The sequence below is a fragment of the Rattus rattus genome, chromosome 3 (assembly GCF_011064425.1).
Source record: "Rattus rattus isolate New Zealand chromosome 3, Rrattus_CSIRO_v1, whole genome shotgun sequence".
Classification (NCBI taxonomy): Eukaryota; Metazoa; Chordata; class Mammalia; order Rodentia; family Muridae; genus Rattus; species Rattus rattus.
In genome coordinates, this window is record NC_046156.1 from 27,646,207 (window position 1) to 27,673,031 (window position 26,825).

General features: G+C 48.5%; 1 protein-coding gene across 2 annotated transcripts in view; it reads right to left on the minus strand.

Annotated features, from left to right (window-relative positions):
* Nucleotides 1-3,595: 3,595 nt before the first annotated feature.
* Nucleotides 3,596-26,825, minus strand: part of Lef1 (lymphoid enhancer binding factor 1) — a 110,364-nt gene continuing 87,134 nt past the window's right edge. The window contains exons 9-12 of one of the 2 annotated variants that reach the window (XM_032897310.1): nucleotides 24,950-25,057; nucleotides 21,208-21,256; nucleotides 20,540-20,580; nucleotides 4,708-4,795 (exon numbers count right to left, since the gene is read on the minus strand). In XM_032897310.1, the coding sequence (XP_032753201.1) occupies nucleotides 20,546-20,580; nucleotides 21,208-21,256; nucleotides 24,950-25,057 (192 nt within the window). In that variant the 3' untranslated portion in view covers nucleotides 4,708-4,795; nucleotides 20,540-20,545. Of the gene's footprint in view, nucleotides 4,796-20,539; nucleotides 20,581-21,207; nucleotides 21,257-24,949; nucleotides 25,058-26,825 lie in introns of both variants that reach the window. The other variant, XM_032897311.1, reaches the window with a different exon arrangement.

The following is a 26,825-nucleotide window of genomic DNA, read 5'->3' on the forward strand; positions in this document are numbered from 1 at the left end:
CCATCTTGGTTCCTAGCTCTCATGTCAGGCCACTCACAACTGCCTGTGACACCAGCTCCAGAGGACGCCATCTACTGGTCTGGGTTGGGCATTGCATGCATGGGTACAAATCCCCACACATCCAGACTTAATTTAAAAAAAAATCCTTTAAAGTAGTTGCAGCTGCCAGGTGCCTCGTGGAGCATGAAGCAGAGTGACGTGCAAGGGCTATCTGATGCGTGTGGATGCTCTAGGCCAGAAATGGAGGGACAGTCTCCGCTAACTGGAACCTGAGGAAGGGAGCAGGTATAGCCTGGGATGCCAGGAGGTGTCAAGAAAAATCAGATCATCCAGTTTATCTCTGGATTTTGTTAAGCTCCCCCAAATAAACACCACACAGACCTTGTCTTGGGAGGTGTACGAGTTGGGCCAGCCAGACCTGGGAACCCTTGTTACAGCATCCGATGAAGGAGAAGCCTACGGTACTGGCCAGATGGCCAGGTGGTCAGGAGCACTTGCCGCTCTAACAGAGAGAAGACCTAGGGTTGGTTCCTTGGACCAACATGGCGACCCACAACCCTCTGTAATTCTAGTTCTTAGAAACGCTGATTCCCTGTTCAGACGTTCAAGGGCACCAGGCATACACATGGTACATACATGCATGCATGCATACATACATGCAGGCAAAACACATAAGTGTTCACTAAACACATAAAATAGTAATTTAAAAAGGCCTTAAGGGCCAGTGACAACAATAACTAGGCCAGTTTGTGGAGCGTTCTATTCAGTTACCTCATATGACCTTTTTTCATGGAGAAGACATCACAGCATAAAATATAATTCAACAATGCCACTGACTTCAGATTCTTTGAGAAAATGTCCGCTTCACTAATTCTGCCCTGACTGCAGAGACTCGGGAGATGATGCGGGGCCACATGTGCAGTTCACGTGTGCTATTCCCCCTTCCATCTGGCAAGCGTGTTTTCTGCCAGTGTCTCCCATACAGCTAATATGGAGATAAATTGATTTCGCTATTAACATCTCAAGCTAGACTCAGCAAAATATTTCCTCTGTAACCTCAGCATTGGAGAGGTGGGAGTCAGGAGGATCGTGAGTTTGAGGCCAACTTGGGAGCACATAGTTAAGATCCTGCCTTAAAAATATGCTGGGGTCCACAAGATGGCGGCACAGTATGTCAGGGCGGCAGAGCCTCATGACCAGAGTTCAGTACCCGGGATCCACATGGCGGAAGGTGAAAGCTTTTACAAGTTGTCCTCTGGCAACCCCCACAGTTCTGTGGCGCTCACATCCGTCTAAACACATGCAAAATAAAATTTTGAGAGAGAGACGGATGTTGAGATTTAGTGAATGCGCCCACCGGTGTAGGTGACTAATATCCCAGCACCGCCTCCCCTGTCAAAGTGTTGTACGGTTCTTGAGTTCAGAACAGGTCGGTTAAGGCCGCCTTAGCCTTAGTGCTATTCTGAATAGGACTGAGCTATACAGACAGGACATTTTTACAATGGACTGAAACATATTTTCTACAAATTATATTTCAAGAAGTCCATTTCACAAACTGTGTCGTAGTTCCTGGGGGTTAGGTATTGCTCTGGGCTCTGCCCAAGGACTGAGATTGAAGGTGTGTGTCAGCATGTCTGGTTGATTACCTCATACCTCCTCCTTGTGACTGACAGACATGGTAATGAAATGTAGCGTCGTTTCAATAAGGAAAAGCAAGTGACCCCTTTTTCAACTTTTGTTCTTGAGCGTATAAAGTTCTGTATTGCTTTGAATATCGTTGTCCACGTGGTTATACCCCCTTCTCTCTGAGGATGATGGTTTGTTCATTAAGCAGCGGCAGGAATTTAAGACAGCAGCTTCCAGAAACACGAGACATCTTTACCATACTACAGAAATTTAGGGTCTCGTTCTTCTAGTAGTTGATGGTCACCTGCTCACAACTCCTACTTGAGAGCAGTTCAGGATCTTGAGTGGGGCTTGCAAGGGGCACCTGGAATAGTGGCGTCCCCTGGAGGCCTCAAGCTTAACTACCACTCACTAATTTCATGTTCGCTCTTTTGCATAAATCTCTTCCTGTGGTGTGGGAGGTTTGTTATACCAGGGCCATGTGCTATGAAGTCTGCATTTCCCCTCCGGTTGGGGTTATCCATTATCTTACGCCTGCTAAAGGAAAGCCAGGCAGATGTATTCTTACTGCCGCTCAGTGGGTTTCTACATTATCGCAGCCTTAGACTGAGCTGTGGGAGGAAAACTGTTTGCATTAGGACAGCCACAGTCATGGAGCAGTTGGAAGGGCCCTCCCAACTGGACAGGTATTGCCGGTAACCCTGGCAACCAAACCAACCCAAACAGGAGGGAAACACCCATTTATTTCTAAGGGTGGCTGTGCCAAGCGTGACCTCAGGTAAGGCGAGGCTCCCAGAAAGGCTGTGCTTTGTCAGCTGCCGGGCGGGGACACATCACTTTTAAGGTCAAACAGAAGTGGCCAGAGGACTCTCTCCAGCCACCGGCAACTTTTGCAACTTGCCTTGTGGAGCAGGGAAATACCTGATTCTCCTTCCCTAATACAAATGCCTCCGGAAGGCAGGTTGGCAGAATGGCTGGAAACGAGTCTTACCCTTTGCTGTATCTTTGGTGAACGGATTTCCCAGCCTTGGAAGAGATCCCATCTTCCTCCCCCAGGAAAGTAGTCCGCCATGCTTGCTTTTGTAGCTAACTCCCCAAGAGATCGGCATGGCGGAGTCAGACGGGAGCGCCTTGAACCATGTACGTTAAGGGGATGATCCCCGAACGAATGGCGGAATATTAAACCTTTAGAGCAAGTAGGACCCCGGAACATAATACGTTTTTTCCTGGTTCAAGTTTAGGATGGAGAGGAGGGGAGCTGGAAAGGTCCCAGAGGACGGTAATGACAATGATTAAAGGCCCGATGATGAAAGCCGCAGGGACTCGGGATTACTTAGCCTGGAGAGGAGGAACGCGAGGGGTGATTTAGTGGCAATCTTCAAGTGCAGTACGCGGAGGGCGATTACAAGTATGTTAGCCAGCTGCTCCCCAGCTGTATCCACCGTGGAAAGGAGAGAACGAGGACAGCAGGGGAGTTCAGTTGGCCTGTGATACCAGACCCGGGAGTGAGAGACCTCCAGAGACTGACGTTTGAATGCATGTAGTTGAATGCTAAATCAGATAGCAAGGTGTACTAGTTCACGGAGGGTGGGGGATTACGGCTATCACTAAATACTGAGGTTTCGACTCTGAGGAGATGGACCACTTGGGCCCCGCCAGGGATGTGGGGAGCTCAGGTCTGAAGAGGGAGGGCATGATGCGCTCTATGGTGAGTCCGAGTAGAGCCTGAGGTGTGCCGGGAGGAACCCACTACCACGTGGCTCTGCTGTCTCCCTCTGACCGTGATCCGCATCTGTGCCCGACACAGGAGAGAGAGGAGACGCTGCAGTCTGCAGGCCTGGGAGGCAGGGGTCGTCCTGTGCGCTCAGAGCGCCTTTCTGAGGGGCTGCTCCTGTGCCCGCCAAGTCCTGGCCTCTGGGTTCAGTTCACCACCAACTTGCAATTATTAGCAACTTTATTCTTAATAAAATGACACTTTTAAAAAAATGTTTTATTACAAAGCTTCTTTTAAAAAATGCTCAGCACGTTAACTCAAACTGGAGTGACAAACGTTAAATGACAGTTTGGGGCGGAGGCTGCGCCTTGCTATTTAAAAAATAACAGGTACGTCGATGCTCGTTTTAACAACTGGCATAAACTCCCACTAATCGGCTAATAAAAACAGGTACAAATACGGAACATTTAAAGTAAGAACAATTCAAGTGCTGGGCTTTTTACAGGAGTGAAAGGAAAGAAAAAGAAAATCCACTGCAAATGGGTTCGCTCAAAGGAGATGTTAAGGTTTGTTATTTATATAAAAGAAAAAAAATCAGAAAATGAAGTGAGACGGATTGCCAAACGTGACCTCCAACAAGAGTGGGCTTGGCTACCTCTTTAGCTTTGTCAGACACCTCACAGGGCAGAGGCCACTGTGTATCACAGAGAAGCCACTTACGGGACAAGATCTCTCAGGGAAAAAAAAAAAAGGCTTCTTTTCATCTTGTTTTTATTTCAAACTCTTCCAGACCTATGAATTTCACTTAAAAGCTCAGAGCTAGCAAAATATACAAGGAAAATAAAAGTGAAAAAATAAAAGTAAACTTAAAAATTCAAGTTAAAAAAAAAAAGAAGAAGCAAACACAAACTTGATCCTTTTGTACTGTTAAATAAAAACTTGAAGAGATAGGAAAATGAAGACAGGAACGAGAGGAGTCTTCCACGATTCTCACGCCAGGATGCTGATGCCTGCTCGGGTCGCTGGCTCCAGGTGCACGTGACGAGGCAAACACAGCCAAGGAACCGTCTGTCCTGGCTGAAGGGTGACAGGTCTGCGCAGAAGATGCTCGAGAAGCGCCCGGAGACCGGAAGCAATGCTGCTCAGTGGGCAGGGCCTGCTAGCTTTCTCATGGACTTTTTAATTTTATTTTTTTTTTTCTTTTTCAGAAACGACTGTATTCGGCTTTCTTTTGGAAGTCAGCGCTTGCAGTAGACAGAAGGGAGGGCTGGCAGTGACTGTGTCTGTGGGTCAGCGCTAGCAGTGACCTCAGGGTAAAGTTGCTGTCAGTGCTCCTTGGGGTCAGCCGGGCAAGCTGTGGAGACAGTCTGGGTTTTCAACAAGCTTCCATCTCCAGGAGAGGGCCTGGGGTCGCTGCCTTGGCTTTGCACGTTGGGAATGAGTTTCTTTTGCCACCTCAAGAAGAAACAAATGAAATGCTGTTAATGTGAAATCGCTGCTGGCCTTGGAAAGACTGTACCTTCTGTCATAGGCATCAATGTCCGGCCTACACTTACAGTATCCATGTCCTTAAGTTCATGCTGGCTAAAATGGATTGCCAGGCACCAGCCAAAAAACCCTCCAATATATGCCAGGATAGGAATGTTTGCTTGGCTTTGTGTGTGTATGCACAGTTATGACATGCGCTTAAAGAGTTGGGTCTTAGTCAAACCAACAAATGAGACACCAATAGAAAGAGCTAGATGGGAGCTGGGGAGGTGAGGGGAGAGCCTCAAGTGCCAGCGCTGGTTTTAGTTCCCTGTGGAGAGCCATTGCGGGATTCTACACAGGACCAGAACATTCCAAATGGCCAGCGCGCTGCGAGGTGAGGTCCCCTGTGACAAGCCCGACACACCCAGGATATGCTGTTCATTCTTACGGTCCAAGGGGGTGGTACCTCCATTCCCACATAAGGTCCCAAGATGACTCTCTCCAGACAGATGAAGACATTCACTGTTAGTCTCGAATGAATTACTGTGCAAGTAATTAAACTAACTGATGCTTTTCAAAACGAAGAAACCCTAGTCCCCAAAGTTTTAGTGACCCGAGATTTTACCAAAGCGATTAAAGGCTAAATGAAACATCACGACAAACAGAGGCACAGGAAGTCAAAGGCACAGTCAGCTCCTTCAGCCCAGGACGCACTGCTCTGTCTCCGCGGCTTTTAACCGGAGGCGGAGGTGCAGAAGCCCTGCGTCCCATACAGAACCCGGGACAGCCTCAGATGAACCCAGCTCTCTGTTTGTGGTCACTGTACCCGTTTACAGGTAGACTCTTCCTCCAGAAGATTAATTCTAGGTGGTGGGCTCCTTCACTGAAGAGGAAAGGGGGTCGGAACAATCAGACGACCGATAGAAAAAGCTGGAAAGCTGTGACCATTTGAAAGGGGAAAACACACCGTGGGTGGCCAAGTGCTTTCCACAGGATTTTGGTGCGGAGTAGAAGAGGGCCACCGCACAAGGTCGTGCCGGTGTGGAGGACAGCACGGAGGACTGAGGTCCCCACGCAGCTGTCTCCACAAACGCCTGATCAAAAACTGTGAAATCAAGCCACATCCCCGAGCAACTACGGAGAAATAAAACAAACTGTAATTAAAAAGGGAAGAAACCACCACAATGCTAGAATTGTGAAGTCTCCACAGGTCGAAGATTCCTACTCTGCAAAGCTAACCTTTTCCTACTCAACAGAGGAATGCACTGCGTGTTATCAACCTGTGGGTCCTTCACACGGGAGGATCAAAGAGCTGAGAGAGATAGGAAAGGCAAGGCCTTTCTCAGGGGAGGAACAGGACTGGAGTCTGGCCTGGGCGTGGGCCCCAGAGGCCCCTGTTTACTTTGTGCTTTTGCATGAAGGATGTTCAAAGGCTCAGTCCAAGCTGTTCTTCCTGGGCAGTTTTCCTCTCAGTCTGTGGCAGGAAAACATTGTTTCCTAAGAAGGTATGGCCTTGAAGTCCTAGGCTGTTGGCCCAAGCCAGGTTGCTGGGGTTTACATCTGAATGGCCTCAGGGAGCTGGGGATGTCTTGTACCATGGGAGACAACCTGTCCATCTGCTGGGGTAGGGGGCTCTCACTTTGACCCTAATTCTAGAGCAGAGCCACACCCCTTCCCCCGCCTGCCTGTCCTACAAGCCCCGCCCTTCCTCGGTTCTAGAGCTGGCCTCAGAACAGTCGGGACAAGCATGGCTGCCGAGGGCACCACGTTCCTCACGGACGGAACCTCCCCATGTCCTACTGGCCATTCTTTCCTGCACACGCATCGTCTGGCTGTCTCTGTTTCACTCCTGTGCTGCCCTGCAACTGTCCCTGACAAGTTGGCTGTCCTCAGAGGCAAGGCAGTCTCCCACGCTGGGGCTGCATTCCTGATGGGAAACTGTCTTAAAGTGTCAGGGAGCCACCTGAACTGTCCTTGGCCACCCTGTTAAAAAAGAAGACCAACTCTTTTTCACGGGAGAAAACGGGGCCCTGAGCATGTTGTTTTACAGAGATAAATGGGTCAAATCAAGATCCGTAGAAGAAACCAAGCTCCCGAGATAGGAGACTTGCTGTGGTCTGCAGTGGGGCTGGGCTCCTTGCTGGAGGGGGACAGGCTCCGCCCACTGAGGCCTTCCTGGGCAATCAAACCAAACCCCGGCATCAAAGGGAGCTAGCGGCTCTCTCTCTTACAGATGTGCAGGGCAGACACTAACACAAAATACAACACCCTACACACCCTGACCACGGCTGCCTTCCTCAAACAACCTCCAGCCTGACCGACCACCTCTCTACTCAAGCGGAACCAAGACCTCATCTGGTTTTTAAGGAGCCTGAAAAGGGAACCCCCGAAGGCTCCTGGCAGATGAACTGTACTGACCCCGAGAGACTGGGTCTCTGGTATAAAACTGAGAGGGATGGAGGGGAGGAGAGGGCAGGAGGAGCCCCAACTCTATGAAAACATATGTGGAACTCTGTTAACAAAGGCCTGGACACTCCGGCAGTTCATCCCCTTCTCCCTTCTCCCTTCTCCCGGGAGAAGCTGGCACCCCTGGCCACCTGGGCTTGGCCAGCTATGCACACTAAGACAGGGGCAGCAAGGAGGGTCCCTAGGGACAAAAATGCCAACTCTCATATTCTTGGCAACACGGTCAGAACAGGTAAGCAACCACAAGCACTGAATCAGGACCCCTCTCAACTCCCCCCACCCCAACTCTCCCCATCCCCCCACACCACCCCTACCTGTGTAAATGGCCCCAGGCATTACCTCAGGATGTAAGTAGGAGTGGGTATTCAGCTATGATATCATCTTTGGGGAGAGGGCATTAGAAATTAGTTTTTGAGGGGTGAAAAGAAGTTCTAACTACAAGAATTGCCTTGTAGCAACACGCCACACCCCTCGTGCCAACTGCTCTCTGCCTGTTACGGCAGGGCGTGGCCTCCCGTGTTTCACAATCCGATGTGTGTGGAGGGTAGCTGTTAGGATTCCAGGGCAGGGGGCAAGCACAGCAGAGCACCCAGCCCTGTCTTTCTGCAGAGGACACTGAGGCAGATTGGGACAGGACAGGCCCAGGTACCCCTGCAGCCAATCTCCAAGCGTTCTTCTTCTCTTGCCTTCACCTAACTGACTTCAAGGTGACCGGGCAAAACTCCACACAGCAGTTTCATACTGCGGCGACAGGGATGTGAATTCTCACTTCTTTGCAGAGGAGGAAATCAAGCCCAGGGAGGTGAGGAGCTTACTTGACGTCACCCAGCCCACAATGTGGGAAACACTGCTGAACTCAACACTCTTACCACCACACTTGACGACGACATTATCATTTTCTTTGTCCTTCCTACCTTCTCCCTGTCTACCGCTAGGCAACGGCACCTTTATCCTGCAATGTCCCCCACATCTAGAATACTATAGCTTTGCCTAACTCAAGATGCCACGCTGTCTGAGAGCAAACCAGTGAAGAGGCCTGAGCTCGTCAGTCAATAAGGAAATCCCATCCCCCTCCAAGAATTTGCTCTAACCTGGCGAGCCTGGCTCTGGGTCCTTGGCAGTGAGACAACCTGGGGTTTGGGAAAAGGAAAAATGGAAATGTGTGGTCGGCGAGCTTGACTCTGAGTTTTGTTTCTGCAGCTGAATTAGTCCTTGGTTCCACACTTAGGACTACTGCGTCCCTGACCACAAAGCTGTGGGAGGGAATCAGGAAGGGGTCCATGGCCTTGGCTTTGGACTCAGATTAGACCCAGGCAGTGTACAGCTTCCCCCTTGTGTTAGGCAACACCAACTGCAACCAGGTAAACAGTACTTTGTGTCAGGGTGACTGAGGCAGGCCTGGGACCCACCAGCGATGGCTGCAGGGTAGTCTGCCTTCAGTCTACACATCCAGATCTGCCTGGCCTGTGAGGACACACATGTCCTGTGGGGAGGCTGCAGCTCCAGGGACTGCTGGATGTACAATCTGCAGACACATTTAGGGCATGCTCTGTAACGGTGGTCCTCAACCTTCCTAATGCCATGACCCTTTAATACACTTCTGTTGCCACTTCATAACTGTAAATTTACTACTGTTATGAATTATAATGCAAATATCTGATACACCAGGCATCTGATACTTGACCCCTGTGAAAGGGTCTTTTGACCCCAGAGGGGTCACAACCCACACAGATTGAGAATCATTGCTCTAGAGAAAGGTTCTGAATTAAGAGAACATCAAAGCCCTGCTTTAGAAGCCCACCTTTAAATTGTCTACCTAGTCCCCATTTCCTCTCATCTTGACAGAAGTTCACCCAGAGAGGAGAGAGGGTAACTTCTTATACAAATGAGGCAATGGGATCCATGAAAATCTTAGGAAGTTCACTCGGAGAAGCAACCGTACACGCAGATTAAGACCCCGGGAACACACAGGCCTGAGTCAGGCTGTGATCCAGGCCTCGTAATCATCATCTCTCTTTACTCAGGAAGTCGCCGGTGTGCCCCAGGCCCCAGTTATTCGTCTGTAAGAGGGAGGTGTACCCTGCCCTTGCTCCCAGTGTGTGGAGGGATGAATGAAGAAACGTGGGAGTTACAGGTACCTGGCGTTCTCCAAGGTCTGCGCACCTCAGCTACTGCCTTGGGATTAAAAGTGCGAGCGTGACCTCCATCCTGCTGCTTAGCAGGCACTGTGGGAGGGCAACGACCTTGCACCTCCACACCCCCCCCCCAGAGGCTAAGAATGTGGAACACACAGGCTATGAACACAGAGGACCTGCAGGCTGACCCACAGAGAACCAAGACTAAGCAGCGAGGAAGCAGGAGGATAAAAAGCAACAGGGGGTTGGTTTCTGGGTACAGAATTGTCTTCTAACAAGACCGGTAGCTGAGAAAAGCCCGAGAGGCAGAAGTGAAGAGTTTCCGACACTCAGAATATACCTAAGAACTCAGAATATCCAGCCAGAGCTGAATCAAATCTACTACTGCGAGCAATCTGGCTTTGGACCGTCCCATCACGTGGTGTGTGACGTCACGGATCTCTCTGCTAAAGCTCCGGGTGCCCAGGCAGGAGCCCAGTGACAGCACAGCTTCAGGTAAGGAGAGCGGAGGAGTCCATATCACACAGAGCCACAGCGAGGCCGTGAAACTCACGCACAAACCCAGCACCCCGGCACCTCTAAGTTGGGGCCCTTTACCTTTGACTCTTAGTATTCAAATAAAATTCATCTTTTGATTCCTCAACCCCCACCACGTGGCAGAACGTACTTTACTCCTGGTAGAGAGGAATCATTCCATATTACACAGAAAGTTAGCAGAGAGATCAGAGAGAGCGATTTAAACATTTTCAACATTACTCAGAGTCATTTACAGCAATGCCAAACCATCATACTCCGTGTGGCACCTACTGTGGTAAAGTCTCTGGGAAGATGGTGTGAAGGACTGAGACACGTCAGTGAACCGTGCTGAAAGCAGAATTATACTTGAGGTGTTGTTTTTAACATCTATTTTATGTGTATGGGTGTTTGACTGCATGCACGTCTCCTGGTGTGACAGAGGCTAGAAGAAGATGGCGGATCCCCAAGAACTGGAGTTACAGGTGTTTGAGAGCTGCTCTGTAGATGCTGAGAACCAGACCCAGCTCCCCTGGGTGACCCAGCACTCTGGACTGTTGAACCATCTCCCCAGCCTCAAACCCTTTATAAAACGTCCATGTTTGGGGCTGTGTTTCACAGCAGTAGAGCCTATTGTCTTAAGGGTTTCTGTTGATGTGATTAAAACACCATGACCGAGAGCGACCTGGGGAGGAAAGGGTTAATTTCATGACCCTGCCCAGGCCTAGTCCATCATCTGGGGAAGTGAGGGAAGGAGCTGGTGCAGAGGTCAGAAGTCCTGCTCAGCAGCCAGCTCTGCCTGCTTTCTACCCAGAACCACCTGCACGAGGGAGGCACCGCCCACAGCGGCGCTCGGCCCTCCCTCACCAAACACTAGTTAGGAAAAGGCTCCTCAGGCCTCCTACAAGTCAGTGTCACAGAAGCATTCTTCTCAGATCTCTCACCTGCGTCAACTTGACAAAGAACAAAACAAAAACCAACTAACCAGGCTCCCTAGAGTGCACCAGGGTTGAGGTTCTTGCCTTAGTACCACACAAAACCCATTTTCTGTGTTTTGAGAGTTAAAGACATAAGACTTGAGGTTTCAGAGAACTCTGACGCTCAGAAGGTGACACCTCCATAGCTCCAGGTACCACCCCAGTAAGAGAAGAACTCTATTAAAATGTCTGAAGCAATTCAATCCCTAAGTATTGGAACAACTCTAGATATCACGCTATCACAAGGGAGGTTTAGTGAGTTCCCTATTAAATATCTATTTCTAGTGTGTGGGTGCTTTGTCTGCATATACGTGTGGTGCCTGGTACCTCAGAGGCAAGAAAGGGGCTCTGGGCGCTCAGGGACTGGGAGCTGCTAATGGCTGTGAACTGATCTCTGGGCCTCTGGAAGAGCAGCGTGGTCTTAACCACGGAGCCATCTCCTCTGCCTCCTTGGTTAGAACCCCGCGGCAGCTGACCAGTGACCTGTTTGCTAGCTGAGTCCTACTTTCTAATCTCTGGCCCAGCAGGAAAGATCGCCCTTGGTTCCGCCTATGGTTATGTAAGTGAAATGTGGGCTGTTCTGGTACAGTTGCTCCTTGGAATCCATAAAGGTCCCTTTGCAGTCATCCATGCAATGGCCCCATATCTGCATATAACTTATGTGTGCCCTTCCTGTGCTTTAAACCCTCTCCAGATTGCTTCCGACACCAAAAGCAATGCAAGTGCCGTGCAATGGCTGTTCCTCTGCATTGTTTAGGGGACAGCATGACAGGAAGAAATGACATGCAGTATATCTGCTGCAGATATGCTGTCACAGGCTCAGTCCCACTGGGTGCAGGTGAGAAGAAGAATGACGCTCAAGAAGGTTGGAGAGGCCCACTGTAGGACAGCCCTATCTGATATCACCCTCAGAGCGAGCACAGCGCTAAACATGTGCCAAAACTAAGTTTTGCTGTTCTGGAAGTTTCTGAAATGTACCCCCAGAGTCTATAATCTACAGCCCCACCCCCTCGCCCCCTGCCTGCTGTGGATACCAAGACTTGGAGACCTGACTGCGCCTTTCAATATGCAAAAGCATCCTATCACAGGAATGACTATGGTGGTTGAAATGCGAAAAGTTTCCCATAGTCTCAGCATCCAAACTCTTAGTCCCCACTTAGTGTGGCTGTTTGGGGAGGCTTAGTAGGTATGGTATTGTTGGAGGAAGTATGTCACGGGGGGCGGGCTTTCAGAGTCAGCCGTTTCTAGGTCACTCGGCTTCAGGCTTGGGGTTCAAGATGTGAGCCCTCAGCTTCCTACCTCTGCCACCTCGCTTGCTGCTTTCTGCCATGATCCCTGCCACGGAGGAACCACCATAGGCCCAAATAAACTCTTCTGTAAGTTGCCATGCAACTTAAGTAAGTTACTTAATGTAAGTTACTATAGCAAGGAAAGTAGCTGAGACGCTGACCACAGGCATCCTGGACATGGGGTTCAACTTAGAGACCTACAGTTTGCACATCAGTCACTTGAACCACATTGTTAATTATGTGACTATCTCTATGTTAAAACTGTGACTAAGACTGTCTGAGGCCTGAACTTCCTGAGGTGCATGACAGGCAAGATTCTCTAAGAGGTTTCTACTCACCTGTGACAGCCATTTGCACAAGAGGAAAGTCGTAGGTAGGCCATTCCTTCAGAATGGACAAACCAGGGACAGAAGCTGAGGAAAAGAGTCCCTTCAGGGCACCGAGATCTCCAGCTTCAAGTGAGCCAGGGTTCTCAGGCAACACAGATGCAGCCAGCAACCCCTTGCCTAGGATCTGAACACTGCTTTACGAGGGAGGCAGAAGGCGGCCCCTGCTAGGGGGCACTGCTGAGCCACCGTGTGCCCGGGAGATGCTGACTCCAGTGGGGTGGGTAGTGCAGTGTGGGACACCTGGCCTCTCTAACCTGCCAGCTTCTCCTCTCCAGATCCTGTTTCCCAGAGTCTTTAACTTCCGCTCCCTATCTTCTGCGTGCAACAATTCCTTATCAGGTGCTTCCTGTGCGTGTCCCAAGAGGGCAAAGGGGACAGAAGCAAACGTTTTCAGTTTCTAGGAACAGGCAAGAGTCTTTTCTGCTTTGGGACTCTGAACAAGTGTTAGGATTTCTCAAGCGGCCTTTAATTTCCCTTTAATTTCCCCATTTCAAAAAAGAAAAGGAAAAAAGTCTGGCTCTGTTTTCTTACTAAACACCAACCCAGTGGACACCCAGAGGCTCAGACACCTAATGAGGTTGACTTCGTGTACACTTGTGGGGAGAATTAGGAGCGAAGATTAGGAAAAAAGGCTCAAAGATGCCGGGATGAGCCTCAAACTATATAGGTAGTAGATGTTTTTAAAAGACCATGGAGAACGTTTGACCACCCACTTCCCACCTCTCAGAGAACAGGGTGGAAGCTGGGGCTGCATACAGGCTCCCCCAGACCCTTAGGATTCTGCCTTCTTGCTCTGTAGCTGGGGGGTTCTGTGGGAGGAATCACAGGACCCGGGAGCCTTGAACCTTTAAATGCCATCATCAAACAGAAGCCAGAAACATGCTTTTTTCCCCCAACATAAATCCAAGCCCTGCACAATTAACTCCTGTAGCCTGTACAGTGCTTGCAATTACTTCTCCCACACAGCTCCTGGCCCCAGGGCAGTGAAGGCTGAAGGTTCTACTGAGTGATAAACACACTTCTTCGTTTAGTTAGCAGGCCTCCGAGAAAAAGATTATGTCAAAGCCAAAATAGGGGTGGGCGTGAGGGGGCTGCGTGCGCATCTGTGTCTTCAGGTGCACGCCTGTGCCTTTAGCCAGAGGAGTTTTCCACTTCTAAAAGTATCCTGCTTCTACTTTTAAATTAGCTTGTGGATACTATATAATCAGAGAGGCACTACATCAGAACTCTATCTCTGGAGAATTTTGGCTTTGGGGTTTGTTTTGCTACAATAAACATTAATAATCTTGTTCGCAGGGTTGGTTTTTAATTAATGAACTCAAGTGATCAATCTGCCCGCTGTTTCAAAAGTTCTTACTCCTTGCTTGCTTTCTTACGCATCTTGACTGGGCCAGGGAGAAAGGAAAGTCAAGCCTTTGATAATAACGTCCGACTACCGACAAGCTGCCGAGGTGCCAAATCAAACCCATGCCAAGGCCCTCAAACCTCCCAGGAAAATAATCAGCTGTAGGATCTAGGAACTCCCTCGCCAATCCACAGCTCAAGTGCCAGCCACCCAAGACAGTGCCGAGATCCCACTCAGATTTACCTATTCATTCTACACACTCTTTATCTATCTAACATGCTATGTGTAACTCCTAGCACAAATCATACCATTTTAGAGTTAGCCATCTTGGGCCTACAGCTTCTCATACCAGAAACCCCTCTGGGAAGAAAAGGATCTCATTCACCAAGTAGCCCCCTCCCAGGAGAGTTCTTACCCTGCAGGAGTCACCCTTACTGCTGATTGGCAGAATAAACCGCGAGTGTCTGTGACACCGGCCTTCGTGGTGCAGTCTCACTTCCCAAGGCCCTGGGCTCTCAGCTTCCAGACAAAAACTGGACAGGATGCATTTGGCTCCCTCGGAAGAACCCTCAGGAATGGCTTTCACTGCTCTTGCCTCCAGTTTGGACAAAAGGTATTATGGAACCGAGAGCCAACGACCAACAATAGTTTCAGAGTGAATTTATTTGCCTGTGGAATTTTCATACACATCCAGCTTTGGTTGGTTCCCCTTCTCCTTCCCAACGTCTACATGGGGCTTGAGGAGGCAACTCCCTCCCACCCTGCCTCCAACACAGAGGCATAAAATATAATCCATGCATTTTAAGGAATGGAAACACAGCGTTTAAAGAACTTTAAAGATCATTCTCGATTAACAGGAGTTGAATGAAGCCGTCAGCATTAGCAGCTGACTGACGGAATGGAAGAGAGGACAGAAACAAACCCTCGGATCCACAGCCAACTGATCGTGACAAGGATTCCACAGATGTACGCTGAAGAGACGACAGCTACTTTAAGAGATGGCAGAGGGAAGACTGAGTGCGCACATCTAAAAGGTGGAACTGGACGTCTAAGTCTTACTGGATGTGGGTTAAAAATCCCAATGTAAGGCCTGAAACGTTGAAACCACTAAAAGAAACATAAAGAAAACACTGCAAGATATTGGCCCAGGCACTGATTTCAGGAACAGGACTGCAGGATACAGAGAAGAGAACTGTGCACCATATTTCATTGAATTAAGGAAGCTTTTACAACCTACAGGTGACCTACAGGACAGGAAAATAATCTTTGCCAACTACTAACCTGATAGTTACAAAATACTAAAACCAAAGAAGCCCTCTGGGGTCTGGGATGGGGGGCACACAGTAGGTTAAGAGCACTGCTTTTACAGAGCATCTGAGTTGGGTTTTTAGCACCCACAATGGCTCACAACTGGCTTTAATTCCCGTTTAAGGGGACTCAGCGCCCTCTTCTGGTATCCCCAGGCACTGCACTCATGAACAAGCCCTGCTTATTGTTAACAAATTTTAAAAGCAAACACGAACCATAAGGGCAACAACAATGAAGCAAGCAACACAACTGATACATGGGTAAATTATCCGAACAGACGCTTCTGAGAAAATGTCCAACATTTTTAGCTGTGTGTGTGTGTGTGTGTGTGTGTGTGTGTGTGTGTGTGTGTGTGTGTGTGTGATGCAAATTAGGAGTACACTGAGTCTCTATCTCACCCAGGTCAGGATGGCTATTGGTAAACAGAACACACACTAGTCATCACACATCCATGCGGGATAGGAGTTCTTGCATATTGTTGGCGGGAATGAATGTAAGTCAGTATGACCATACAGAGGTCAATTGATGTTGATTTCCCCCCAAACTAAAAGTAGACATACTGTATACTATGGCCAGAGTCAGCATACCACAGACATCCCTACCCCATCATTCCAGAGGGAATGTTCACAATGGCCAGAAGCAGCCCAGACAACAAATGAATTAGATAAAGAAGACACAGTAGACAGACATACCCCGTGCAGTATCATTTAGCTCTAAAGAATAATGAAATTGAGTCACTTGTAGAAAAAAATAGAATAAGCCAGGGGTGATTATGTTAGGCATAATAATCCAGACCCAGACAGAACAATGAATTTCCTCTCAAATGTGGAAGCCATAAGTTGTAAACAGCACAGATGTTAATGGAAATGCCATTAACACCGGTGGATAGGGGCATCAACCAAAGTGAAATATTCCAATTCCATATGGAAATGCACTACTTTGTAAGTTAATTTAACAACAAAAACATTTTTAAAAAGAAAATTCCATAACAAAATACATTATTTTGTATACTAACCCAAAAAGTTAACTTTAAAAAAGTTTGTCTTTTCAAAAGAAAGAAAGAAAGAAAGAAAGAAAGAAAGATAGATAGATAGATAGATAGATAGATAGATAGATAGATAGATAGATAGGTAGGTAGGTAGGTAGGTAGGTAGGTAGGTAGGTAGATAGATAGATAGATAGATAGATAGATAGATAGATAGATAGAAAGAAAGTTAGATCGATCCTGAAAATTCATGGGAATTACTAGGGAAAAAACCGAAGTGGAGGAGATCCAGGCGGGGGTAGGGTGGTAGGAACCAGCAGTGTGGAGGGTGGGCATGGCTTAGCAGGCTGTGTGTACCGGGTGTCGATGATGTGAGTGAGTGTGGCGTTAACTGGGACTATAAGATACACCTGAGTGCACTACAGGACTGAGGCCTCCTGGAGGCGGAGCCTCTGCCCCCTCCTGCTCAGGCCCTGGCTGGTGAGTGTCCTTAGCATGGTCCTCTTAGAACTGAAAATGGCTATGGGGATTTCACATCTCCCTAGAGCAGTGGATCTCAACCTTCCTGGTGCTGTGGCCCTTTAATACAGTTCCCCACATCGAGGCGACCCCCTACCCATAAAGTCATTTCCATTGCTACTTCAGAACTGTAATTTTGCTACTGTTGTGAATCGTATAAGTGCAAACCCTAGTGTATTTTTGGAGGTAGAGGTTTGCCAAGGGGGTCTTAACCTGTAGGTTGAGAAACATTGCTCTACAGAGAGAGTTGGTTCTAATCAAGTACACTATCTGTCCCGCTCGCTTCTGAGATGTAATCAGCTCCGGCAAGACAGGCTCTTCCGACACCATGGGAGAAACCAAACCCACGTAATCAGCAGAACTTCTGAGGACCTTTGGCACCAGAAAACCACTGTGGGGAGGGGCAGAGGCTTCGGAGGCGATCTGCGCAGGAAGTGAAGAACCACACAAGCGAGTGGCTGTTCTACAGAAACAGTCTGGGTGGTGGCAAGTCAGGGAAGGGGGACCAAGGCTGCCCGTGGCAGCGCTGTGAGGTAGTGCAGACCACAAATTAGATGAACTAGAGGCTGTGGCTTCTCTCCCTTCTCCCTCACCCCATGCAGCCCCGAGTCCAAAGACTATGAGGGGCTGCTCTAGGCTCTGCACTTCCCACAGGGTCTGTGCTGAGACCTGGGTAGCCCAGTCCCTGATTTCTCTGCTGTGGTTCTTCCAGAAGGGACTATCAGTGATTGTCACAGGGCCCTCCCCTGTGACAGCGCTTTCCTGAGTGCCAAGAACATTTTACTTTTATTATAGCATTAGGTTTCTCAGTGAGACCCCTATATCAAATGCCTTCGAGCACCACAGGTAGCACATGACAGTAGGGCCTTCTCTGTCCCTTGCAATGTAGCATCTCCAGGTCTTATAAAGGCCTGGCTCAGTAAAGAAGCACTGGTGACCGACAAGTCGGGGCGCAGGAGTTCTTACAAGTTTCTGGGTTCTTACAGCAAAGAAAGGGGAGGGGTGTGGAGAACAAGAATGCCACCCTCTCTGATTCACTGGACTCTTTCCGGATGGAGCCTGGGCTCCTCTCTGCTCTGTACAAATCTCATGGCTCCCAGGTTTTCTCTGTACAACAGGACTGTCATGGGTGGGGGAGGGGGGAGGCGGTTGGGAGGGTTGCGCTTCAAAGACCACGTGACCTCTTCAGGGTATGAGAGGGAGATGGATACTAGTGACTTTAAGCAGTAAATACAACAAGTCAGGTCACACCCAGCGGCTGGGGGCTCAAAAGAAGTGGGCGACAGCAGCATTTGTTTTGTTCTTATATGTTCAAAGAAGACTCCTTAACCTTCAGGAAAAAAGAAAGCGGTGAGAAGCCCAAAGATTGCTGCGACTTATTAAAGAAGCAGTCAGCTGAAGTGTATTTTAAGACAAAAAAAAAAAAAAAAAAAACCCAAAAACCCAAAAAACCTCAGATTTTATCAAACCTTTTGTATCATACTCAGCTTTTATATCAAATATATATCAAGTAATATATATATATATAAATCATGATTATATACAATCATGAAAGGCATTAAATCAAGTTCCAACTCTTAAGTTATGCAATGCATTTCTCATGAACTAGGCAGCTCTAAAATTGTCGGTGCACAGGCAGCACTTAGCACGTGGCTTCGTGCCAGCCCGGGACACGCTGTACTTCCGAGGGCCTGCTTTGTCATGGCTGGACATGGAAAGGGGGCAAACTATTCCCAAGAGATCAGCAATGAAAAGGTGACATCTATGAAGCAGCACGGAGCGGGCCACAGCTCGGTTAGCAGAGTGCCTCCTGGACATGCGCCAGGCCCAGGCTTGGTCTCTGGTTCCAGTAAGCCAGGCACGGTGGCACACGCCTGTAATCCCAGCACTCAGACGGTGGAGGCCGGAGGATCAAAGTTCAAGGTCAGCCTTGCCTACTCGAGTGAGCTGGAGGTCAGCCTGTGCTACATGAGACCCAGCCTTAAAGAGGAATCAAAGAAACAAACAAACAACACAAGGTGTGCGGGCATACTTTTTCCTAGGCTGTCTTCCATGCAGCCAAATCATCCCCTGGGGACTGAAGAACAGAGCTAGGTGGCAGAATACCGTAATTCATATCCACTCGGTTACGTGGCCATCATCTGTGGCTGTGCTACGTTTGGATATATTATAGTCACTGATGTCAAGAGATGACGTCCATTAACAGGGGACAAAGTCACCAAGCCTTAGGTTAAATCAGCGAGGTTAGATCTGGATAGAACAATTGTGGTACAAACTGGGGATTTGGAAACCTGGGAAGAAGTCGGAATGAAGATCAAGAAGGTTTCTGGCGAGAGTAAGTGACAGGGACATTTTTGAGTTCCTGTTGGTATACCTTACAGGTGAGGAGAATGAGGCTAAGAAGTGACTAGAGGGCCCAGGTTGTTGACTGGAAATTGAAATCTACTTGGGGCAGTACCTACCCTGGAAGATTCCTGTAGGGAAAAATCGTTGCAAAGTTTAGGACCCAAAGTACATTTCCAAGCTTGGATGAGGTCCCCTGGCTTGGTCCAGAGCAGCCGCACTGCAGGCCATGCCAAAGGCTGCTGCCCAGATGGGTCTGTTCATACACAGAGTGAGCCGGCCTTGCAAGCACTGAGACCAGCACAGGCGGTGCCCTCCGCCTGCTTGTGGGGCTGCTATTTTTATCTGGACGAACACATAGGTCTCACAGGGGCCAGTTTGGAAGGGAGAAGAAACCTTGAACCACTGACCTGAGGCAGGATAGGGCATCTACTAAGAGCTGTGACTGTATCCTTCAGGCAGTAAGAATGGGATGGCTTTGAGAAGTGACATCAGTCATCTGTGTTTCAGAACTGAGATGGGAAAGTCTGTGGCCATAACACATTCCCAACAGCTACAATAGCAACATACTAAGTGACAAGGGCTGGGCGGCCGAGGAAGGCAAGAGGTAAAGAGGACCCAAAGGGAGCCTGGCAGGACTGGGTGACTAACTGCACAGGGTTCTAGAGAAAGAACACTGCAGATAAAAAGGCAACTCTTGTGGAAGACGGCTACGCCCTGTCACGTCAAACTTAAGACCCAGCCTTTATTTTTGAAGCCAGTTTCCTGGGCCACGTGGCTAGAAAGGAAAGACTTAAAACATAAAAAAATGAGTGAATTAGGTTTTACTTACAGATCCTAGGGCGAGGTCTAGCAATGGTTACCCATAAAGAAAAACACCCAGTAGAAGACATTTTAAAATAGAAAAAGCACATAAATCTTCCTCCCTACAATCAAACTGTCCATGCATCATTTCAACTGAGTCTTTACCATGCACCATGGCTGAGAGGGGTACAAAGGTGACGCTCAGACTCATCTCCACTGGTGGCAGAGGATGTCAGGCTGCTTCCTGTTTTGTTTTGTTTTGTTTTGTTTTTCTGGAGCTAAGGACCGAACCCAGGGCCTTGCGCTTGCTAGGCAAGCACTCTACCACTGAGCTAAATCCCCAACCCCTCTGTTTCTATTTTTTAAGGCTGATTTTCCACTGGTCAGTAAGAAATAGCTGAGAGGAAAAAACATTGAGGGCAAGAGCACAGACAGACAGCTGTACAGAAGGGGTGGGACAGGCAAAGGCACACTGTGTTGCACGCACAGCTGGGATAAGGACCATGAACGCGCCAACAGCACTAGGGTGATTTGGGTGACGTTTCCCTCTTTCAGGAACGAAGCTGAGCGGAACTGGTGAGAGCGGGGAGATCCGCAAGCGAGTGCCTCTTGTTAAGAGCTAAATCAGCAGCAGGGGCCAAGAGAGTTGATCTTACCATGTTTCAGATGTAGGCAGCTGTCATTCTGGGACCTGTACCTGCAGAAAATTGTGTCTTTAACAAATTTTTTATGGAGAGGTTCCCGTACATTCCAAATATGCCGTGGCTACAACATCGTGTGGACCTGCTCACTTTGCCCTTTTTGGTTCTCGTGACAGCTGTTTCTGTTTGGGCAGTGCATGTGGTGGCCCTTTAATGGGAAGGAAAAGGGACCGAGGTGGGCCCTCGCGGTCTCCTGCCACAGTGTGAGACACTGTGTTGTTTAGTATTAAACACCCCAAACACATGAAAGGTTCTCAAGGGAGTACAAGGTAGCATGTGGTACTGTCATCGTAGAAGTGGCATACTTAAGGACTATGCAAACAGAGCAGAGGCAGAAGCAAAGAGAACAAAGACAACAGAAGGGGGAAAAAAAAATCAAAATCAACCACACCTCTCAACTATGACTCCGGGCACAGGGTTGGGAAAGGAGGAGTCTCTACGAGCACCTTCACATTTAAAAGAAAAGTCTTTTTGAAACATTAAAGAGTCTCAGGAAAGAAAGCCAGTGAGTTAAGGGATCACATGTGACAGTCACAGACAGCATCAGCGGCTAGGAAGATGTGGACCGTTTACAAGGGTCTGCCAGAAGCAGAAGCACCAACCGAGGGCCATGTGGTACCTACCTGAAGTAGATTCCTGTAGCTTCTCTCTCTTCCTCTTCTTCTTCTTGCCCTGGAAGGACAGAGGCACAAGTCAAGTCAGAGGGCGGAGGGCAGCATGCAGGTGTGCGCTGTACAGAAATCACAGACAGAGGGAGGAGGCCAGCCAGAGAGGCGGGAGAGTCACTGGTTCTCCCTTTCCTCAGCACTTGTAACGACTCTGCATGTGCATGTGCGTGACTCCCGCATCCCTGCCTCCTTGGAGACTCTTCTTCCTGACCGCCATGCTCAGAAGAGCCCACCTCTACTGGTGCCAAGCACAAAACCCAGTGTGAAATGCACTGCACCACATTTTACGTCTGTGGTGTCAACTGAGTAAAAGCACTTCCATGCGGCTACAACCAGAGCCTACTCTCATGAATCCTGAGCGGTTAGGTATTCTCAACTGACTAACAGAACATTCTCTGTAGCCTAAACACTAAAGCAGGCAGCCTGAATCAGCGACCATCTTTACTGTGGCCAGAGGTGTTCGGGAAAAGGAGCAAATGGAAGAGCGTGCTCCCGGAAGTCATCAAGATCCCTCTTCTACTCAGGTTTCCTGCGGTGAGGCTGTTTCATAGAAGTACCTTCTTTCTGCACTCTCCTCGCTTGGCTTCCATTTGCATGGGTCCCAAGTGGCAACTCTTTCAAGAAAAATTCCTGTCTCGTGTCTTACCCTGCTTCCTCAAACAGATTTGGGGCTTTTCTGCTGAGCAGAATCCTCCCTGAACCTGAGCTCTGCCCTGAGTCTCTCTCCACCCTCCACATGGCCAGCACGTAACGCTCTGAGCATCATCGCCCCTACTACCCGCGTGGTATCTTATGTCTCAATCATCGAGGTGAGAGAACTTACAACACAGAGGGGGACCAACCAGTTTGGATATTAAATGACTAATTCATGCAAGATAAAAACAATCTGTCAAAATTACATAGACTATATTATCTTGGGAGGCAAGACACCTTCCCTCAGGAAAACCAATGTTCTGTTGCCTCACAAAAACTCCACCTAAATAATAGCCATCAACCTCACCTGTAAAGCCAATGGCGCCATTGAGCAGCCCATTCTAACGCTAAGCCCAGATGTACGTTTAATGGTCTCAGCAGACTGGGGCATCCTCACCTACATCCTGTGGCTGCTGTTAAAGTCCGGTTAGCCAGACTGTTAGCATGGGTACTCTCCCCATACGCTGCTTTGGATGCCATGGATGGGGTTGTTTTTAAAAAGAAAAAAAAAACAAAAAACAAAACACAGTACAGTATGAACAAAGCTAGGGTCTCCCTTCATTCCAGCAAAGCTCACACAAAACAACTTCCTGTACCAGTCGTGGAGAGTAAGATCTTTAAGGATAAACTCACGATCCACCAGCTTGCTTCAAAACGATTTTCTTTTCACGAGCAGGGGGAGCAAAGGGAGTGGAATGAAGAAGAGGAGAAAGGGGACCCACGTGTGTATCTTCTACACCTTTCTAAATGCTAGAACTTACCAAGATTAGAACTGAAATTTTCTAAGACGTCCTGTAAGCAATGCGTATGTGTAAAGACACAGCTTGGCAAAGCTCTTGCATGGGTCAGAGAGTAAAGGTCGGTGGTCCCCCAGGCAAGCCACGGCCAAAAGGGTGTGCATGGTGTCGGGGTCAGAGGAGGACACTATACACCCCTTTAGGACGGACTGTGCTACCCCCGTAAAGGGCGTGGCCAAGGCTCAGGGCAGCACATGGTAATTACTGCTCAGGGAGCAGAAGCCAGCAGACTTGGAGCTAATCCTCGGGAGAGAGCCAGCCACGCGGATCCACAAGTCGGTATTATGTGGATGTAAATTGCAGTGTATTGGCCTATTCCACGACTGGGGACAAATTACCTAACCTCCCCGACCTCACACGCCCCAGAGGCAATGACACGGGCTGGCCAGTCGTGAGGATTAGGAAGTAGCAGAGAGAGTGGAAAGCCCTCTCTACAGCCGGCAGATGGCAGTTATTAAATCAACCCAAAATAACAGCGTGGGGGACGGCTGTGCCGTTGCCTCCAAGCAGCTGCCCACGGGACTCTTATTTCTGTGTCAAAGTTAGAGTGCATGCTTGGGCTCCAAGTCCCGAACAGTAGAGTGGCGTTTCCTCAGAGTGGATAATATAACAGAGGGGACACAATGCTAACCCATCCCCACAGAGATGCACGTGCATTAAAATGCTGTAATGTCCGTTACGGGACGTGCGACCTTAGACACAACCTGTCATTGTCTCTGTGAGAACTGAAGTCGCTGCAGCCACGGCCACCGATAAACTGTGCAGGCATGGTGTCACACGTGCTGCTGAAGGGACAACGCGTCTAAACCCAGACTGGCCAGAATGACATTCCTGCTGCTGGTCTCCTTCTGGACCGACGTGTGTCCCCCTCACGCTTCCCGGCCACCCAGAGTACACTGCTGGGAGGTGGGGCCTTTGAGAGGCGGTGAATGGGGCACAGACCCCATGAAAAGGATTTGTTCCTGGGGGAGCACAGCCCGGCGAGCGCACATCCACATGCTTAGGGGTGGCCCGCAGACACCAAACGTATCGGGAGCCTCGGTCTCCGGTACCTCAGCCTCCAGAAGAACAAGAGGTAAATCTTTACTTCCATAGGCTGCCTGTTGTAGCTGTCTGAGCTAAGCATGATTTTCAAATTATTCTGTTAAGAATCTAAACAATTGAAATTGTCACTTTATATAAAATGACAGAGTTTCCAATATACCACTCTTAACACAGAGTTAAAGACAATGTCAGGAAGATATTCAAACTCTCCAGTAAGGGCGCTGGCAACATAAGCTAGGGAGTTCTTGACAGTTAAACTAGTATTCCCTAGGACATGACAACCCCTACTCTGTTTTTAGTCAAAGAACAAAGAATGGGAGATTAAGAAACAAAACAAAAAGCCCCATGTAGTTCTAAAACTGTGTCAAAACAGTCACCAAGACATGGGGCAAGATTTGTAAAGCCATCGTCACCTGGGGAGAATGCTGACAACTTGTACCAAGAATGGTAAAATATCTTATCCTCTTAGTATCCTGTTACTATGAATCTATGATGCTGAAATGATGGGACGGGGAGAAAAACCCCATTTTACACAGACACATCCAATGCAGGGTGGATAGTATCTCTGAGAGGGGAAAATGCCAAAAATCTAAAATCAGGAGACACCAGGAAACTGAGACGTTCACTTAATAGAATAGGAACATAAATTATGACTTCAGAGAAGAAAAATATATTTTTAGACAAGAATAGGAATCGTGATAAAAAATACATAAATGCATACACACACACGTATACACACTCATATTTTACCTGTATTCAAAGCTAAAGACACACAGAAAACATAACAGAAAGGAGTACAGAGTTAACGAGATCAGTGGTAACTATTTAAGAGCTAATCTTGTCTTTACATGGTTGAAGTTATAGGCTTTTTTGGCTGTTGTTTTACATCTTTTTCCTAGTATTTATTCACAAGGGATTTCTGTTTTGAACTCTAAAAGAGCTTCATGTCACAGAGAAATCAGCACTCACATCCACAAATTTAAAAAGCTTTAAGCTTTCAGAATGCAACGTACTCGTGAAATCCTTATCGCGCAGTTCATTAATCCCCCCCAAACAAGAATCAGTACCGATGCATCCTCCAAACATCACCTTTGAGGTGGAGAACAGGGCAGGGGGAGGTCGGGGAGCAAGGAGGTAAACCACGGGACAGAGAAGGGGCTTACATAATTGTCTCTCGCTGACCAGCCTGGATAGAGCTGCATATGTAGCTGTCTTTCTTTCCGCGCTAATTCATAATATTTGGCCTGCTCTTCCCGGGAGAGGGCGTGCCACTAAAACAGAAAAGGAAAAGGGAAGAGAGAAAAGGTAAGGAGCCAAGGGGCAACAATCCAGCTCATGGTTCACGCTCTGACCCATGGATTTGATATAAGCAGTTAGGTTCTGGCTCCCGGCTAACGGGAGCGGCCCTGGTGACCCAGAAACCTACCTGGAGTCTGGTGGCTGGAGTGACACATTTTGGTTCCTCTGCCCTGTGTTCTTCTATTATGTCCAACATATTAAAGCATTCAGAGTATAAAGATCTGTCACCCACCCTTCCTTGTTGCCAATAAAATTAGGAAACAAACAAACAAACCAAACTCATCTCACAGGTGAACTCTGATACCCAGCTTTCTCCTCTCATTGTCTGGAGCCTACACTGATAACAGAGCCCAGACATCACTTATTTATGCAAAATGTGATCATTTCCAGATGCTTTTTAAGGATAAACTGGCCCATGTCCCCACCCGGACTCTCTCCCGGCCCTGTCATGTGAAGTCTGGAACCTGAATCACGTGATCCAGTCAGCCGTGACATCAGCAGTCAGTCCATCTCCTCACACGTCCACGCCTACAGAAAACCGATAACACCGCTCACACAGCGCACTCTGACTGTGGTTAGCTTCCATCCAGCCAATAGAAAGCAAGAAGCGACATCTAAACTTGTTTGTCCTGAGACTGGGGTTTCTGATACAGAACTATGGCTGCTGGCAACCTTAGCGGTCCCCTTCTCTCATGTGACGTAACCACTGAGGAACGAAATTGTTATTCTGCAGGGAAGGTATCCATTTGGGAGTGAGGACTTTACATCTTTTTTTGCAAACATTTGTAAACCACTTGCCTGGGACCCCAGCAGATGGTTTTCTAGTATTTCCCACAACTCTCCAGTGCTCGGATCCATGGAGATGTGGGCACCACCCAAATGTGAGGTAACACACTAAGGTGGTGGAGCTGCAGGAGGAAGAAGAGTCCTTCCCCCACCCCCCACCAATGTCTCTCAGGAAGCTGGGAGCCTTCCCTCCCCCTGCTCTGTACCAGGCTGTCCCGCACAATGCTTCTAATTCATGCACCTTTTCTTTCTCCACCACGAAAAGAAAAAAAGGAAGAGAAATGGAGGTGTGGGTGTTTGAGGAGAGGGAGGAAGGAAAGGGCTGCTGAGAGAACGACTCTCGCCGGTGTGGCCTTGGACCTGGAGACCTGGCTCAGCTGCGCTGCAGGACACAGGAATGCCTGTTGTTCTGTGTAATTGACAGACAAGAGCCAGGGAGCCCTCCCACACTCCTGGCCCCTTCCTGCCATGCCTGCAGAGCACACAGCCCAAGCGGCCGCACCCACACCTTTTAAAATCCCCTTGAAGCCAGCCTCGGTGCTGGGTCAGGAGAAGCGCTTGTTCTGTTCGTTTGTAATCGTATTAGAAGTGCACAAAAGTTAAAGAACATGGCACACAGGTGACTTGATGTGAACAGAAAGGCAAGTCAGGTGATAGACTTTTAAAATGTACTTCGTGTGTGCATGTATGTGTGTGTGTGTGTGTGCACGCACACTCTCGAAGGCACACACACCATAGCACACACGTGGCAGTTTAAAGATAATTTATGTGAACTATTCTCTTCCATCATGCGGTTCCCAGGGATCAAACTCAGGTCATCAGGCCCTGTGGCAAACCTTTACCTGCTAAGCCATCTCACCTATCGTAATACACTTCGGTTATAAAATAACGATAATGAGACAAATGGAAATGAAGGAGAGGCATGAGTGGGCACCGGTGGCTGCTTTCCTCAAG